Consider the following 18,807-nt stretch of genomic DNA (forward strand, 5'->3'; position numbering starts at 1 on the left):
ATTATTTAACACAGACTGCCATTTGTGTCAAAGCCTAGCATTTGAAGCTGCATGCACAAGGATGTCCTAATCTTCAATTTAGCCTTTTTGCAAATATGCATTTCAATAGTTTCTCATCACATGATCACACTTTACCTTTTCCAGAGGATCTTAACCATTTCATGTACAGATCACGAACATGGAACTAACTACTCTGTGTTTTGTGTTACCGTTCAACATACAGCTAAGTTGTGGAACATAACATATAGCAAAATCACCAACAGAATCAAACCCTACTCTAGAAATGGAACGGAGTTTTCTCTAAGATGTATAATTACAGTATTCAATGGTGCAAGAACATCACCTTAAGAAAAGTGTATTCCTATTTTACATCTAGAATATATAAAACCAGAATAAGCACTGAATTAAAAAGCCATCTTCATTTTTCGATGAAAAACTCCATAACTTCAGAAATGCTTTTTCAAATGTCTTTACATCACACAGCACTTGCATGTTATGAGGATAACTATTGACTTCAGATGCAGCTTATACACTTTCAGCCCCTTCTTCGCAAGGCAGGCACTTGCAAAAACAAAACTTCATGATGTAAAGAGATTAACTGACTTGCTTTGCAACACACTAGTGCAGAATTCAGCGGCAGAAAGACCAAATTCACTTTCCTGGCAGAAGGCAACAACCCAAGAAGTTAAATACTTTTCTCCTACCTGCAATTCCTTGCTTCATTTACTGTTTTTTTTTAACTTCAGTAACAAATGAGTCAGACATCCTATAGCAATCCTCCTCTTTTTCAACATGACTGATAGATCTTGGAAGCATGTAGGAATCCTGTTTCTGCTTCCCTCTCCAAGTCTGACACTTGCCATCTCTTCCCCAATTCTATTTGTTCTAATTGTCAGTCTTCAGCACCCCCTTCTATCCCCCATACCAGTTTCATTGCTTAGAAATCATACTTGGACCTCTCCAGATGTCCTAGTCTAGATCACAGTCTTTCTCCCAAGTCCCAGGCTTCTAATTTGGCCAATCTCTGCTCCTTGTCATACCTTCCAGCTCTCCTCAGTAACTAGGAAATAGAAAGAATGGGCAAGATTCATGGACAGTTCTACCCGTCCTCAGAAAAGCAGGCAGAACACAATTTTCTGAAAAACTGCAAGCACCAATTCCTGTACTTGTGTTTGTCTACACTCAAAAAATAATTCAGAGGCCAGAGAGCTGGTTACAACATGTCTGAAATGCTAAGACAAGATCTAAAATAATATTAAATCATGCCTTATAGATAGAAAAGAGTACAGCAAAATGAAGATAAAATGTCCTGCTAAGAAGCCAGAATAAACAGTAAGAGGCAAACTGTTAGAAACACAAAAATTGGGTACTAAACCAGCAAACAAATGAAGAGCCAGGATAAAGGAAGGATATTGTATAGGTTCCCTAAAAACATGCCACTTAGAAACACTCTCATATAACAAGAACAAATATTTAGTTATTTCCAACTGTACACCTCTTCATCTCCAAAGTCAATGAAAGCAGAGTCATCACCTTCCCAGAAACTGAACTACTATTACTTTGGATATTACTTTGCAGTACTTTTGTGGAAAAAATTACTAGTCAGGTAGCAACCTTGCAGATTCTCTCCGAAGACAGCAAATACTGGATTAAAAAAATATGTCACAGCTCCAGAAAAAGAGAAACCCAAAATCTCAAAGGAGGTAACAAGATTTCTGATTTATTTGCCTGGAAAATGGAATTATTTGATTCATCTGCCGCAGAAGGACTTGGGAGGAAAACACAGCCCTTTCTTGTGGTATTTGGCAGTCTCATGAAAGGAATTAGAGTTTCTCCACAGATTAGAATGGCTCAGAAACTACTGTCCAGACCACTTCCCGAGAATAAGAGTGTATTTAAGTGGTCAAAAGGCTTTCAATTGCAGAAGAGCAAAGGAATTGTCCGATTTCGGTAGAATTATTAAATGGCCATAGAAAAGGCTAACTTATACCCTTATCAATAGCAGTTTTATTTCAGAAGAAATGAATCACATGTGTCTTAGTTAATCTCCACAAATAAGAGCCAGGAAAAGAGGGGGAAAACATCATCTATATTAGCATACAACTAAATCATACCTAACCTAAAGGGTTAAAGTGTGATAAACACTGTAACAAACCTAAGTATATTGCTTCTCACACTGGTGGGAGCAAGGGAAGGTGGGCAGATCAGAATTTTTACTTCTCTAAACACTTCGGAAAATTTTGGGAATTTTAACACCATGCAATTGTCACAACTATTAGAAGCTAAGATGATACTTCTCTATTCTCAGAAAACCTAAATGAGCAAGTTCATCTTGTATGCAATGTCTTATCAGAAAAAAGAAACACTTTGTTGCAGGCAGCTAAAAGGAATGGCAGATAGAAATATTCTACTAACATAAGAATTTGTCACCCCTGAAGATAAGACCTCTAAAGTTAAGAGAGTTTTCCTAATATAGTATAACTGCCTGAAAAAAACCCACCACACTTGGCAGCTAAGATGTCAAGTGTAAAGAACTCCAGTCCTGAGCCCGTGCACAGCTGAGCACACACTGCTTTGTGCTGCAAGAGGTTAAGTAAGAGTGCCTCAGAAAGAGCACACATGAAGCAATTATACAGATTGAGAGATATATTCCATATGAATATTTCTATGCTCTGTTTCATCTGTAACAACATACAGTTGGGGGTCACTATGCACTTTACAGAGACATGATTGCCGGCCATTCTACTTCTGATGAAAACAAATTTTAAAGTTTCCTTTAAGCCTAACTAAATATTTATCATCTCGCTCTTCCCAAAGGAAGAATTTTCAAGTCCAATTAAACAAAAAAAACAACCTACACAAAAAACAGGCTGCATATCATGAAGAAGTACAGTTGTGGTATTCTCCCTCTTCAGTTTCTAAAGGGAGCTTTGGAAGCTGAATAAGGATGCATAGTAATTGTTGCTCAAATCAGGTATGATTAAGAAAACAGATGGATGCTTAAAAATAACACTAACTTTGTGCCTAAAAGTAACAGACCAAAGAGACTTGGAACAACATCTAATTTATTTTTGCTGGCACTGTGGTTTATTTAAAACTATTATGATTCAAGAATAACTGAATCATTCACAAAGTATGCTTTCTATAACGATGTGTAAATATTTGTGCCAAAACTCAAATTTTTAAATTAATCCAAATCTCTGCCTTTCAATTGAAAAGCTTCCTAGATTTAACTGCTGTAACCCAAAGTATATTAAACATTCGGGCAGGAAAAAGATTTTGCAATAAGTCAAACACATTAAGGCAGAGCTTGAAATAAAAATATTTCAACAGACATAAACTAGTTCTGAAAAAAATTAAGGAGTCTTATGAGATTAAAACAAAAACTATTTTTAAATTCCCAGAATGCTCCAATTGAACATAACTAAATTGTTTTTGAATTTAAATAAGCACATTTGTTCAAGAAAAAAAACAAACCAACACATAACCAATGTATTTCTCTCCCATAAGAAAGCACAGCCTCAACTGCATATATATTGCCAGAGCTATCAACTACTGTTCAGTATGTGCTGACTGTGCTCCACTGTATATCTCCCTTCCAGGTGTGCCTGAAATCAGTAATGACTAAAGTGTTCCCATACATTAGAGTCAAAAGCAAAGTTAAGGCACTTCACTTTTAGGACAAAATCATATTCCAGGGGCTAACAGCTATTGACTAATGCTATTGACTAATGCTATTGACTGGCCTCATGGAGATGAACAGTCTTAACTAGCAAAGGCAAGGGAACACTTCCATGATTTCCAAAACTCTTTGATAAAACTTTTTCAGAGTAAGAAAAGAGGAAATGCTAACATATAGTGTAAAATCTTAGTTGCTAAACAGACATAGAATACTATAAACTACCACTGTAAACTTCATTGTGCCCACATACACATTCAACCTATCACTATATGAACAAATCTGGCCCAGTACACAGACACCCAAATGACTCTAGACAAAATCAGTCATATTTACCAGGATAGGGGTTTCTTATCTGTTTGTTTTTATGTTTTTTTCCCCATCCCTCCCTCAAGATAAATGAAGATAACAGCAAAAGTCCTAGGAGCCCCATAAGCAGGTGCAGGAAGGAAGGGGTTGGACTAGATGCAATATGAAACAAATCAAATTTTCTAAAGTAAAGTTCAGTTGCAAAAAAACCACAGAGCCCCTGTGTTAGGGAATTGGATTCCATCTCTACTACAGTTCCTCAATGTTAATATAATTTACTTGTAACATGCAAAGAACAGTTTTAAGACACAGAGCCTTTCAGAAAACTTCTTGCTTTCCCTGTGCAATTTCTTTCATCTAACAATTTTCCATCTCCTCCAATGAATGTTTTGCTCTAGATACCTAACTTTGTCACCACATTACATTGCCTAGACTTTTTTAATTAACAGAACTTCATTCATACAAATTCCAAACCAACACAAAAAAACAAAAGTTACAAAAGTAACTTTTCTAACTGTGTGAACAATGCCTGGCCTATATAAATACAGAACACATTCCTAGCAGCAGTTGTTTTAACTGTGGTTTCCACCTTCAGTCTGAAAGGTGGCAACAACCAATCTTTTTAAAAACCTTACAATGGCTACCTATGTATGAAAACTCATTTGCCTTGAATGCTCAATGACACAACGAATTTCAAGAGTGCAAATACTGACACGCTGTGGACAGATGAAGTAAAACATGATGATACATTTGCATGAGTAAGCACTTGTCCTGTCACACATTATAGATACTTTCTCTAAAGAGGTTTCACAGAGTTCGTAACAGAAATTACTGGAATCATAGAAGCATGACTGAAAACTAACAACTATTTTTAATGCTAGTGTATACTTTTGAATACTGATATTATAAAAAAACTGGAATAAAACTATTCCATTCAGTTAAGTCGATTTCACTGACTCAGACAACATGATTTTAAACATGAGGATTTTATATTCAACAGAAGTTACCTGAGTGAATTCAGATTAATATCAGTGTAAATCAGATAATTAGATATGCATTAGTAGCTGGAATTAATACACTGGAGTTGAAGAGGCTGGATTCTAGTATGTCTCTGGTGTCAGTATTTACAATAGCAGATCAGTCTGTGTCCTTACATCGTCTGCAGTCCTACAAAATACTGAGGCAATACAGCATCCTGCTGCCATGGAAAAGGTGATGTCACACCTCCCTAATACTTGAACTATGTAATTCAACCCTCTGAGCATTCACCAAATGCTTCTATTTGCCTACCTGACTCACTAGCTCAGCAGAAAAAAAAAATCCAGATTTTTTTCTTTTCCAGAGTAGTTCTGTCATTTTAGCAAACAGAATTAAGATTTCTAACAAGTGCTGGGGCTGATACAGGCAGTCAGAATGAGCTACAGGGCAAGATCAAGGAGGAGAGTAAAACCATTTCCCTTTTTGTATGTAGCAACTTCTTAAACTGGCTCATTGCATCTGAGGGAAAGCATACACTCATCAACAAAATTAAAAAATCAGTCCAAATGTCTTTTCATCATAAACGAAAATAATTAGACATTAGTTTTCAGATCTTGGGATGAGTTCTGCTGCAAAGCTATATGGTGAAGTCATCTTTCTTTAATTTCCAGATCAAAATCTGCATGTCACTAAATATAACCAAATATTTAAGATCTCTTCCAATCCAAACCATTCTACGATCCTCCAACTTTCCTTCCAGGTAGCTTTCTTTCCCACAGAGCCATTTGACTAGGAGGTCAGACTTGTCCTTTCTCTGTTGCCCCAAATCTTCAGCATTATGCAAGAGTTTCAGACCGTTTTCCTCTAATTTTATGCTGTTTCCAAATCACACTAGTTTTCATTTTTAGAAACACAGGTATGTTTTAGGACTCTGACAAACGCATACATTCTATTCAAGACCATCTATAAAGTGATGAATGAAAAAGGACGTAGAAAAAAATATGGAAAACAGTAAGCTGTAAATAGGAGCTTACAACTGCAGAACTGAGTTCAGCCATATTATTTCTTCTATTTCCCTCGTAATCCATCTGGATTTCAATTTATGGAAAAAAAAGTCAGTTTCTGCTATTATAAATCCAACACATTACACGGTATCCCTATTAGCAGGCCAATACTGCAAATCCTCCCAAGTTAGTAAAAGAAAAATATAAAACTTACCTGGAACCCATTTAATCTCCATCCCTATATCCTTTTCTTCCTGTTTTTTCTCTTTTTCTTGGATACTTTGCAAAAGTTCTCTGTACTTGGCAATTTGCTCTTCATCATCTTTTTGACTTTTCCTGGGTTTGTCATCTTGCACTTCATGAGGTACATCACCACCTCAAAAGAGAGCGTAAAGCTATTACGGACAGCCTCAAGAAAGTAATCAACTAATGTTTAGTAAACACACTCAAGGCACATACATTGTTTCTAAAAAAACTGTCTAAAATTTTTTCATCTATTATTCCCCTATAGAGTAACCAGTTTTAGAGTTATTACTGAGATGAAATAAAAATAATATCTGGGGAAAAAAACCCAAACAGAAGAAAAATTGTCCACCAAAGGAAATCCCTGATTGGAAACACCATCCTTGACTGCTTTGTAAAACTGAGTCCCTTACAGCAAACTAGTACTTAAATATCAAAAAATAGCTGAGTAAAGCACTGTGAAAATAGAGTGCTACATTTTAACAGATAATGCTTGCAAATTTCTGTAACCGAGACAATTATTCTATGCCTTAATCTTCAGTGACTTACTGAACCAACAAAACTAACAAATGAAGCAAGATGGAAAGAGGGGGTGTTTTTTTTTTTTTTTTAGAAAAACACAATTACAATGCGACTTAGAATAAGCTTTTTAAAATGTTTCAGAGAGAACAGGCTTTTAAGGTTTTAAACATGCTGCCACTCCTTGAACTGTAGAAAACTAAGGCTCCTTTTTTTCTTTTTCTCTGGTTTAGCAGTAAAGCCTTACTTCCTACAGCATCAAGCTGCATGGGCAGCATAACTGGTGTCTACAAAGTCAGATGGCAGTTGTAAGTTAACACAGAATGACCTCTGGTCTTTGGCTAAAACCTAGGTGTGACACGGTTGTTCTCTTCCACATTCCATCACAAGAAGCTGGCTTTTGGCTGGGAGCCAAAATCTTTACCGCTCAGTTAACTGCAGCTGCTTTTCCACTTTCCTTATCAGTAGCTGGGATCTCCTAAGAGGAAAGCATCTGCTCAACTGAAGAAATCCTGAAGCTAAGAAAGGCTCCCTTGTAACTGGGTAAGTAAGGAGTACTAATAAATACAGATCTGAATAAATACAAATACCAATAAAACCAAATATTTATTACTGGTTTTATTAATTTTGCTAGGAGAAATGTAAGTGGCAATGCATATTGACATACTTTCTCATTTAGATAAAACGTGCTTCTTTTGTCAAATGTTCAACATCACCTTCAAAAAACCTTTAAGAGCCTTTTCATTTTGTAAGCAACTAAAGAACACTTGACAACATCTGCAAGAAAAGAAAATGAACTGAATATGTTCTCAAAGTTTGTTCAGAGTTCAAATAACCTTGTCACTAGCTTTCAAGTATCACGCTGTATTGCACAACATGAGGAACCACTTTCTGATGGATATTAAGGCTGTAATTATTTCTGCCAATAGCTTGTTCAAAGACTTTTTGAACAAAACACACAAACAAAACAAAGTTCTGGTGCATTAACAGCTGCAGGCAGAAGAAATACAATCAAGAGAAAAAAAGGCTAACCTCTGAAGGAAAAAAGGCAAAAGCTGATGAAATATAGCCTAAAATAAAAGTAGATTCTTACTGGTTTCAAGGAAGAGTAGTAACAGAAGTGATAAACAATTAAAAAGAAAAAAATAAATCCTGAGGCAGGTCAAAAACATGCCAATACACTAGTTTGTAGGGCGATTTTGTTTGTTTTAAAAAGCTGTAATTCATCAAAATATAAGCAAATGGAGAGGATCAATACTTAGAATTGCTGATTGACAGCTGTGTTAGCTGGGATCACATTCCTGTAATCACAGGGTTTTGAAGATACCACATTCTTAGTTTAAGAAGATTATCTTGCAATGGCTGAGTAGATAATTCCCTTATTTTTTTTTAGCTCAGCCTTACAAACTGAATAGACTTGAAAAATTACAGCAGACACAACATTTGACAAGAGATCTGCTGCAAAGATGAGATTCTTCTAAAGATGGCAAGATAAAATTCCCCCTCATGATGTAATGTCACACCAGAAAATTCAGCTATTGATCTGAATGCTTATGGCCATACCATAAAAATGCACTGTCTTGACTCTATCCCTAAATATTCCTAAAAGGCAGATCCTTGTTACTTTTGAAGCAGCAGTAATGCTTCAGTGTCCAAAGCAGCTATACAGGAATAAGGGACAGCAGCTAACCCAAATAACATCCTAATTCAATGCATTTTATAAACACCCATTGGATTCAAGGACAATATTAAATAATTGCATGTTCTATGTCTGTCACCTTCCAATTATTAGCCTTCTATAATAGTTCTAGCAAATATAAACACATATGAATCCTATTCATTTTTACGACAGCTGTACTGTCATGATAAAATGTTAAAACTGCATTTAAATTTGCATATGCAGAGTTACTTTATCAAATAGACTTCAGAACTGTAAAAAACTGATTTTAACACCAATCACTAAATATAAGATTACCAGCATTATTAAAAGAACAGGAAAACTCTATCCAGCACCTCTTCCTTACCAACAACTACATTTCCTTTCTCTGCACTGGTACACCTCCAGTCTGGGTGCAGCAGCACAAACCACCTTCTGTTTTTGTAGAGTCTTGTATCGGAAGCAGAACACTACAAGAGACTTTGCTCCCTGCTCAGACTCCTACTGTGGAGAGCAGAGCTCTACCTGGAGTTCCCTACAAGCCTCTTGGTGCTCAAGAAGTGTCTGGACAACTCTTAAATGTAAGGTTTAACTTTCACGTTGCCCTGTGTGGAGTCAGCACTTGGACTCAATAATCCTTGTGGGTCCCTTCCAACTCAAGATATTCTATGATTCTATCATCAGAAACAGCTAATTAAAAATACACTGGCAAAAGTATGTTGTCATATATTCTACTCAGGTATTCTGCGTGGCCATGCAAAGCAGAACAGCAGAAAATACGATGTTCTTGCAAAGATTAAAAAAACAGAACAGAAGCTTAGACATAAAAACCATAATGCTTAATTTGAGGCAACACTAAGTCACTGGTGTTAATGGTCAAAATAGCAATTATGGGCTGGATTTGATGCACACCACAAAATGCTTCCTAACTGGAACAAATGCATCCAAGTTACAGAAAATTCAGAAGCAATGTAAAAGAGCTTCTTTGTGCTATGAACCACAACATACCAGGGCACTGAAATTCTTGACCTTACTAAACTGTTGTATAATAGTAATACTAACATTCATGACACACATATTTTAAGTTGAAAAATTCCAGAAAAAAACAGATTAGAACAGGTCAACAAAAATTGTTTATAAATAAAACTTTTTCATAAGTTTAAAAGAATAAAAGTGCAGGACATTTTTTTTTGCCTCTTATCACACTCCTACATTCCCTTTCAGGCAGCTGACATTGATTTTTCCCATTTGTGCATAGTGTCACATAATTCTGCTGGATGGAATCCTGTTCTGTATCACTAAAATGAATGGATAAAAGGTCAGGAACACGTTAAAAGACATAGCAACATAATTCCTCTAATAATAACTTACTTTTCAAAACATCATCAGAATCTAGACATTTCCAGGTTGAAAATTTATTAGTGTGCTAAGAATTCTTAAGGTCTCTTCCTTCCCAGCAATGGAAATTTACCGTTTAAAATTTCTTTTCACCACCCTATTACAGATGCTATTCTTTAACACAGCAGTAGTCTTGTACATGAGAAGATGGAAATACTTTACTCTGCATCTACTGCTCTCATTTAGATATTTAACAAACATTATTAGAGAATAGAAAGATCACAGAGGTGTAGTTTATAAGTGCGTTTTTATGCAAGATGAGGAACAAATGGACGTTAACCCTGCCAAGATATTGCCAAGCTGAGTTTGCTGCCAGAAGATTTCTCAACATTATACCCAGAAAATTGTAATGTTCTTTTGCACACTCCAAACTCACCTCTGATGGTGACAACCTGCTTTAATGCAGTATAAATCAATTTTAATGTCTATTTAAAAGACTAGACTAAGGCTTAATGACATTTTCTATGCCTTGTTATTTAGGGTCTACATTTTTATTAATTAAGAACAGACTGAATTTTAGAGCAAAAACGTAAAAGGGAGTTCAGGAATCTGCATGTTGGTCGACCATACATAGAACATTTACGTACCTTATGAAGTGAGATGACATTCTCTTTATATTTTTCAGAAGTTATGTATGAGAATCACTGAAAGATGTTACTACTTCACTCAGAACACTCTTGAAATGTTCTGCTGCTTACTTTTCCCCTCATTATGTAAGACCTATAGCTTAGAAGCACCAGAAAGTGCATAGCACAGCTTTTTTCCTCTGCCATTCACACTCCCAAGAAGAGCTACTGCTGGAGTGAAAAAGTTCTGTACAATCTACATCTCCCTCTACATCTCTACATCTCTTTCCACACCCTGTCTAGGCCATCCCAATAAGCACAGTCTTAGAGCAGCTTCTTCAGTATCTCCCTGCCCAGCAGACACTTCAGTATGTGCATAGAGGGCCACAAAGAAGATGAAACACTACATTAACCTATAAATAGATTTCTGCCGTGGGCACTGAACAGCATTCATTTAGTCATGAACTACTTCACAATTCAAACTAGGAATTTTCCTCTGAAAAGGAAGCACCTCCAGTTCTGTTGAAAATTTTATCTCAGAAATAAAGAGATTAAAGTAGGTCTTTGGCACCAAACTTGACAAAAGAAATGTCAAGGTACCTTAAAAGAAACAAAGAGAGGCATAGGAGGAAAAAAAAGGGGAAGAAAATTATTTTACACTCAAAGGTGCAAGCTCTATTCAGAAAGCAGCTCATCAGGGGTTCAACCATTAGGATAACTACTAATCACCTACCATATGGTAATATTTATCAGTGTTATTCAAACTAGTTAATTCAAAATAGTTAAACACCTTCATAAAGGCAGCAGATCTTCATTCAGCACTAAACAAAACAGCTACATTTCTTGAGATAAATTATTCAAACGTATGATGAAATGCAACTTTAACAGAACAATCATATCAGCAATAAAGAAAATAAGCTATGATTCCCATCACCTGTGATCTTGCCACTTGAAATAAGTCAAATTATCATCATTATGCTTGGCTTAATCAAACATTAATTATATCATGTAAAGAGATTTTGCAGTACAGAAATGAAAACCAGAAAGCTGTTTTAAAGGTAGGGTGATAATACTGAAGTCAAACTCCCACTAACAAATCTTTTCAGTAAACTGTAACACCAAATTCAGCTTTGTGTTCAAAATTAATGTAGTAATTTTAGGGTCATACTGGTAGTGATATTATTTATCTGGAAAATCCTAATCAGGTTTGCATAATGAACTGTGGCTTTAGAGACAGTGATTTGAAAGCTGGTACATGTTTTTTTTTATAATGTATAAAGAACACTGGAAAAGGGTATTTAAGTCAAACAAACAAAAAAGAAAGAAAAAAGTTATGTCAGGTTTGAGTAAATTCAAAGAACTCTACAGCTTCCATGTTAACAATCCTAACTCAGATTTATGAATCTTTAAAAAAAATGTTAGCACCTGTCAGTGTATTGTCATCAATCCATTTATTTCCTAACTGAAAAGAGCAAATAAAACATGCTCACCACCAATTTCCCTCCACCTGCAGGTCACACACACAGAAAGTAGGTATATGCCACTTTTGGGGATGTTTAGCTCTGGAGGACAGGTAGCTTATTTTTCATAGTAGAACCTGACCACAGCTTTTATATGAGTGCAATATTGGCCTTGTAAGATGACACTCAAAGCACTTACTTAATATATGGATTTTATACGTTTAAGTAACTAGTACTCAAAATACTGTAGCCAACGACTTTGTGGACATTTATTAACCAAAGTACCTTGCTGCTGTTCCTCCTCTTCTTCACTAGACGAAGCCAAATAAGCTTGAAAATCCATGTCAAGAAGTTCCTCCTTTTTAAAAGTTCTGCTAAGTGATGTTACTCGTTCATGATCTGTCTCGTCCCATGTGATATCTACCTTTAAAAATAAGAATGCCACTTGTCAAAGCTGAAACACTGAAATTAAACATTTTAAGTCTGTCTTTTTAGAGAAAATTATTTGATCCCTTCCATTTAAGAAGCAATGTAAACCTGTTACTAATGTTCTCCACGACAATTAGCTATAATAACCATTTAGTAAAATAAAGAATTACAACTTTTTACATTTGTTCTGCAATGAGTTTGAAGGATTTTTAACTACATGAAAGAACAAAGAAGACTCCTCATGCGCTGAAGGGCTCTCTGACAGTAGGTCACACAACATGAAATCTCTGTAAGCAAATTTCCAGTGTGGCAGCAGATACTGGTGTAGAAGCAGCCACCAACTCCTCTCCTTTCCTTTTCCAGATGCAACTCACTCCTGGAATCAGGCATGGATTCCAATAGGGACAATTAAAGTGTTTGCACAACTGCACCCTCAACCAGAAGATGAAACAGATGTGACTGAAAAGTGATCCAGCAGAAATGACTTCTCAACTAATCTCTTCTCTGATCAAGTTCACTAAAAGGCCAGATGGAAGTTTTGGCTGTCACATAAGACAAGAGTAGGAATGAATATTTACAAGGAGAGGAAGCAACTGTTTAAGGCTGGCACTACCACCAAAAAGGCTCCTGTTGAGCTACACACAAATACCATTTTAGGCAAACTAGAAGATTTAATTGTGAATAACACAAAGTAATCCCAAGTATATCTTGTAGTACAGGTATAATGAGGTAAAAATATTGTATTTAATTAGTAACAAAAAAGCCAAATCTCTTTTAAAACCCAAAACTAGAGCTTATTTACGGGGTTGCAACTTGTGGCTCTGTTATACATCTTTCAATACGTTTGAAATGGAGAAGATAATCAGGAATCTCTTCTCCACTACATATATAAGTTGACAATAATACTAAATGAATTAGAAGAACATTGCAAAACCATGGTAAAGATACCTTTGATGTTCCCATAGCAGCAGATGTGAAGTACTTTGGCTTATATACAGCTACGTTCACTTCTGAGGCTGCATCTTTAGGCATATCATCAAATGTAACACTGTCTGGAATAAATCTGAAAGGCAAATAAAACATGTTATTATTCACATACACTAGGAAACTTTGTAGTATAAATAGTCTAAGCTGCTCATGAGTATGGTACCTCAGCAGAAAAGAATTTTCTGAAGTAACAAGTTGGTCAGCCTGGAAAGGAAACAAAATAAATTGACAAGTACTCCACAGGCGTAGGATTAATTATCAGGCTTCTGCACAGCTATTTCACAGGTTTTGGATGTATAACACCACCATCTCGGGGAAGTAAACTAAACAATTTTCAGTCAGGTATTGGCAGAAGCAGGGGTGGGTGTTTTGGATGTTCTGTTCGTTTTAAGAATTATCTTTTCAGAACACTTACTATTAAAAATTCAGAAAAAAAGAATGAATAAAATATATTTTGAAACAGATAAATGAAAAAATTCAAAACATTTTAGAAAAGCCTGGTATATTTTTTAAATTGACAGGGAAAAATGTTTAAAAGATTAAAGTCATGTGCAACAACAGAGTAAAACAGATTAAAAAAACCCTTTGTGAGCTACATGAGAAATAACTTCGGCTTTTTTTTTTTAATAATTGCAAATGTAATATGATTAATATTATCCAACATTAAAATATAACAAAGTAAATTAGGAAAAGCTGTGTCTTGTAAAACATTATCTGTCTATGTTTAAAAGCATGAAAAGTTTCATGTTCATTTGGTGGAGATCATCTTCTCCAGAATGGTTCAAAGCAAATGAATCAAGTTCCTCTAGAAAATGATTCAAAGCAAAAAACTTATCTTTCACTGACTTCCAAGAGTGCCCATAACACAGGCCCCAGCAGACAAAGCCAGCTTCTGTCAAAACTTATTATGATTTAGAAACTTTTGCTCAGACTAGAAGGCGCTTTTTTTGTGTAACAAAAGGAAATAATAACCATAAAGCACAGCTATCACTTAAAATTCTCTTTCCCAAATTTGACTTTGGAAATGTTAGAGCTTCCAGCTCATTCACAGGGGCTAGGATAGTAATCTATTGCAGCTTTATGACAACAGCAGTGATATTCTTGCCCTGTGGTTAAGCAATCCTGAGAAAAAGCCACTTACGGACCCTTGGGGAAAGAAAAGAAAAAATGCAGCAGTATATTGTTTTGTTTTCTATATTCTACCACTTTACTTAATTTTACCAAAAGGTTGAAGATGCATCTAGAACATTTTACCCAGTTTCCCTGAAAATAAACTCTCTATGCAGAGATCCTCTCAAACTTTCTGTATTTCAGTAAAAATGCTCAAAAAGAAGAAATCTCACAACTCACTGGATGCCTAATTTATTTGCACCTCTCGTTTTGGTTATAGGATAAAAACAATATCGTTTATTCAACAAATTATTTTAAATTGACTTTAATTTTCCCTCCCTGGACCAACATATGAGAAAGCTACCCCTGGAATTACCTCAGATCTATGAAAGAACAGCTGCTTTCAAATTCCAGTCCATCACATTCCTCATAAATTTTATTGGCTGTTTCAGGAGAATCACATTCTACAACTGCATAGTAGTATTTTAGTCGCTTAAACTGATACTCCCGGAGTTTTTCCCTATAAAGCCTGCAAAAGTTGAAAACACCACAATCAAGTGAGCTGGCTTTAACCACCTCTTATTTGCAAAACATTTTAATTCAACTCATTAAAAACATACACCATACAAACACTTCCCTAGTCTTATCATAACAAGATGAAGTCCCACCAGTGTCTATCCAGTCTTACTTGAGTAAAAAGACCAATTCACATGGTTTTATTCATTGTACACTCTCTGTATCTGACTCTGCTTCCCACAGGCATTGCAAGGTTAAAGTCCCTGTGCAGGGCATAGAGGAGCTGCAGAAAGGAGCCTTTAATAGTTCCTATCAAGCTGTTTGCAATTATCCTGGCTTTTAACAAAGTTCATGACAATGTTCATACCTAAGTAAGGATACATGTTAAGGAGGTAAGAGAAAGAGGAAGACTGTAAGGACAGGACCGCAGATGCTCATGCCAGAAGCAGGCAGTGTACAGTAAGAAAGTGGGATGTGTGAGGGAAAGAACCGGGAATCTAACTTGTGTAGCCCAGGAGGTGGTGGTGGTGTCACAGAAGGTAACAGCAAGAAAAAAAGAAAAGCAGAAAAGAGACTGAGAAGTGGATTAATTGGTGGAATGATGAAGAAGAGAGATCATAGGGCTGAGGTCTTGTCCTGTGAATCTGAAGGGTACATACACAGGCATCACTGAGGTATCTCTGGGATAATCTGGATTTCTCTTGTTCATTCCAGAATTTCTAGAGCCCACTGAGGAGTAAACCCCGAACTTCAAGATGCACCTTGAGGCATACAGTGAAGCTGCTTTCAGCACACAGTGTGAGTTCATCAAAGACTTCCCTGATGCACAAGAGAACGAATTCAAAGGATCTGCACTTATTTTAGAAGCATCCAGATTTTCCAAAGATAAGGGAGGCCAGTGGGACAAATTATATAAAAGTGCATCAGGCTGCCAAACATCTGTAAATTTTGGAAAAATATAAAAGCAAAACCTCTCTAGTTCCAGAGAGACAACATTTTCAAGGAGAACAAAAGGGGAAATAAAAAAAAAATAGACATGCCTGAAAAGCCTGGACAATGGTAGGCCTGATGAGCTGAGCCTGGCAAGCCAGGACTGCTGCTGGTGGCATTCAAGAAATCTCAACCTGGGAATTCTTGGCCTAAGTTAAGGTCCCTGTTGGTTATGCAGATAAAAATGTTGACAGTAAGCAACAAAGGGAGTTTACTGCACGAGGGGCAATTTGTAGAGGAGAAACGCTGTACTAAGCTCTCCACATTTGTTCCATTTGTTATTCCAATTAGGTACACGATAAATAGTTTGAACTAAATTATCAGCAAGTAAATTTTCTCAAGTTATCATCATAATGCATTTATTCAATGCACTGAACCAGGGCCAGCTGTAAAGTATTCCTTGAAAAAGCTATAAAATTAAAGCCTCTACAGGAGACTTCCACATATTACATTTTGGAAGCAGGAGCTGATCAGGATTTTCACTGAGAATTAGACATATGATGTCTGTCATTTGAAGACTAAGTTAATACCCATCATTCTCTGTGGTATTCTCTGGAAGATCAAACAGTTCCACAGGTCCTTTTTGCTCTTCCTCTTTCAATCTCTCTTTTCCAAACTCCGAAGGAAAAATCTACAAATACAAGAACATAGAAGTAATTTTTTAACAGCACCAACTAAGAAAAAGTATCTCACCAAGCATTTTAGACTTGATCTTTTTTCTCTAGATCAGTAGAGGGATCAATTCCATAAGCTTTAATACTCTCTTAATTTTAATTTACAGAAAAGACAGTAGAATAGAAAAACTGCCCATTAGGAATGAAAATATTTTGAGACAGGAGAACAACAGGTACCATAACTTTTTTCATTTCACTGGTGCTCTTCAGAAAGCAGTATTAGACTAAGGTTTTTTCAGACACTTGGAGGCAGACACTAAAAAAATGGAAAAACCTAACTGAGTTGATCAGAATTTAACCACTTTATTAATAAGCTCAAAAGTGTGAAAAACAAGTGGTGTGCAATGATAAAAGAGGTTGGAAAGCATTTAGAAATAGCCAGGTTTAAGGCTGGGTTATCTACTGTAAAGACCACTGAAAATTAAACCAGCTAAGGAAATGTAGTCCCTCCGTACTAACATTTAGAACCAATCTCATAAACACAAGAAGTTAACATCTTTGGGACCTAACTTGACTGCATATTGGCCCATTGCTGAAAAGTAACACCTATTTCTTTCTAACACAGCAAGTTACATTGCAACACAGTTTGTCATTTACCATATTAGTATCTCTCTTGATTCTTCTACAGAAATGTCTGTTTCAATTCTGTAGCATCTTTTTTTTTTTTTTTAACAGTAAAAGCCATTACATTTAGAAGTCAGGTCTTACCTTAACAGAAAATACTCTTCCTCCTTTGGGTGTGAAAGAATTAAACAGAGCCAGCAAATCCTTAGCTTTCAACCTATCCCAATCCATATTACAAACTGCCAATCGACTTGTAACCTGGATGGAAAAAGTTCACAGGTTTAACTCCTGACTGCTGTGGGGACCATACAATTCCCTAGCTGCTAGCCTTGGTAAAAATCAAGGTCAGCAACAAACTGTGCTGAAAGCATAAAAGAAGCATTTTACTTAAGACTCTGTATCACTTAAACTAGCAAAGGTCAGAAACAGCAATCATCAGAGCAGATAAAAAGGACATAAATAGGGAAGCATCCCAGAACTGAATGCACCAATCAGATTTAGGACTAAAATCAGCATTTAGGAATTTGTTAGATCATACAATTAATCACAACAGCAACTGGTACCGCAATACTGGACTAGCACTCAAGCACTGTGACTTCTTCTACACTAATTGTACTCAATTTTAAAGTCCTACTTCACTGTCTAAGGATTTCTTAAAGCGCAATTTAAAAAATAAAATTGAAGTGAAAAAAAATTAGCAGTGAACAAGAATAGTAATATTTAAACCCTGGAATTCCTGAAAAGCTCAATTCTGTTTGTTCTTTCACTTACAGATAGCTTATCTATCTATAGGTAAGTCTCTTCTTACTGGGAAAGGAAGACAACAGTGAAAACTGCAAGTCTCATTCTCAGCCAACTTAATCATCACACCCATTCTGCAAAAAAATACTTTATGAAAAGTACTTTAAAGAAAATGTCACAGATGAAGGTCTACAGTGAATTCAGTGTACATTTCTGAGTTTGTCATGTACCAGCTTTTCAAATGCAGATGTATTGTTACCTCATCTCCACGAGGGGCATCTTTATCTAGCTCACGCCACGAATGCTCTATCTCTGGCTCCTTTGGAAACAAGTCATTTAAGTCCTCATCATCCTCTGAGCTCGTTTCAATGTTCCCTATGCCTCTAGCTAGATCAGGCCCACTATCACTTTCTTCATCATCTTCTGAATCACTGCCTTCTTCATCTGTTTCCCCATCATCTTCTGGCTCCTCTTCCTCGCCTGTTTCCCTGTCATCTTCTGGCTCTTCTTCCTCATCTGTTTCTCCCTCATCTTCTGGCTCCTCTTCTTCCAGTTCTTCCACTGAGTAGCTTTTACTGATGTCACGTTGATCACAGGTGTCTGTGTGTACAGTCACTGAAAGATAAACAAAAAGTACCTATTTTGATGTTGTGATTACATACGAATCTTTACAAAGAGGAAAAAACCTCAGATTTACAGAACCCCTGAAATGCATAATGATGCAGGAACAAATTATACCAGGGAAGTGCAAGCAACACAAATCATCAGTATTGGCTCTTCAGCTTATCTAATCTATTGCTCTTTAGGACCACAGATGTACCATCTGTCTCAAATTCTGTGAAAATACTGTTGTTGTTCTATTCATAACTACAGAATCAACAGATAGATTACAGTTTTCAATAATCTAGGCTGTATGCATTCACGTGCAATATGAAGTCTTTCTTACAGTCACCTATTCTCTTTAATGCTCTCTTACATTAATG

At 36.2% G+C, this 18,807-nt stretch overlaps 1 protein-coding gene across 2 annotated transcripts in view; it reads right to left on the reverse strand.

Moving 5' to 3' along the window:
- Nucleotides 1-18,807, reverse strand: part of ESF1 (ESF1 nucleolar pre-rRNA processing protein homolog) — a 31,142-nt gene that overhangs the window by 10,240 nt on the left and 2,095 nt on the right. Inside the window, exons 3-9 of one of the 2 annotated variants that reach the window (XM_051613549.1) lie at nt 18,084-18,439; nt 17,228-17,341; nt 16,376-16,476; nt 14,716-14,868; nt 13,191-13,305; nt 12,099-12,237; nt 6,185-6,346 (exon numbers count right to left, since the gene is read on the reverse strand). In XM_051613549.1, the coding sequence (XP_051469509.1) occupies nt 6,185-6,346; nt 12,099-12,237; nt 13,191-13,305; nt 14,716-14,868; nt 16,376-16,476; nt 17,228-17,341; nt 18,084-18,439 (1,140 nt within the window). The remainder of the gene's footprint in view (nt 1-6,184; nt 6,347-12,098; nt 12,238-13,190; nt 13,306-14,715; nt 14,869-16,375; nt 16,477-17,227; nt 17,342-18,083; nt 18,440-18,807) is intronic. The other variant, XM_051613550.1, reaches the window with a different exon arrangement.

This window comes from Apus apus, chromosome 3 (genome assembly GCF_020740795.1).
Source record: "Apus apus isolate bApuApu2 chromosome 3, bApuApu2.pri.cur, whole genome shotgun sequence".
NCBI lineage: Eukaryota > Metazoa > Chordata > Aves > Apodiformes > Apodidae > Apus > Apus apus.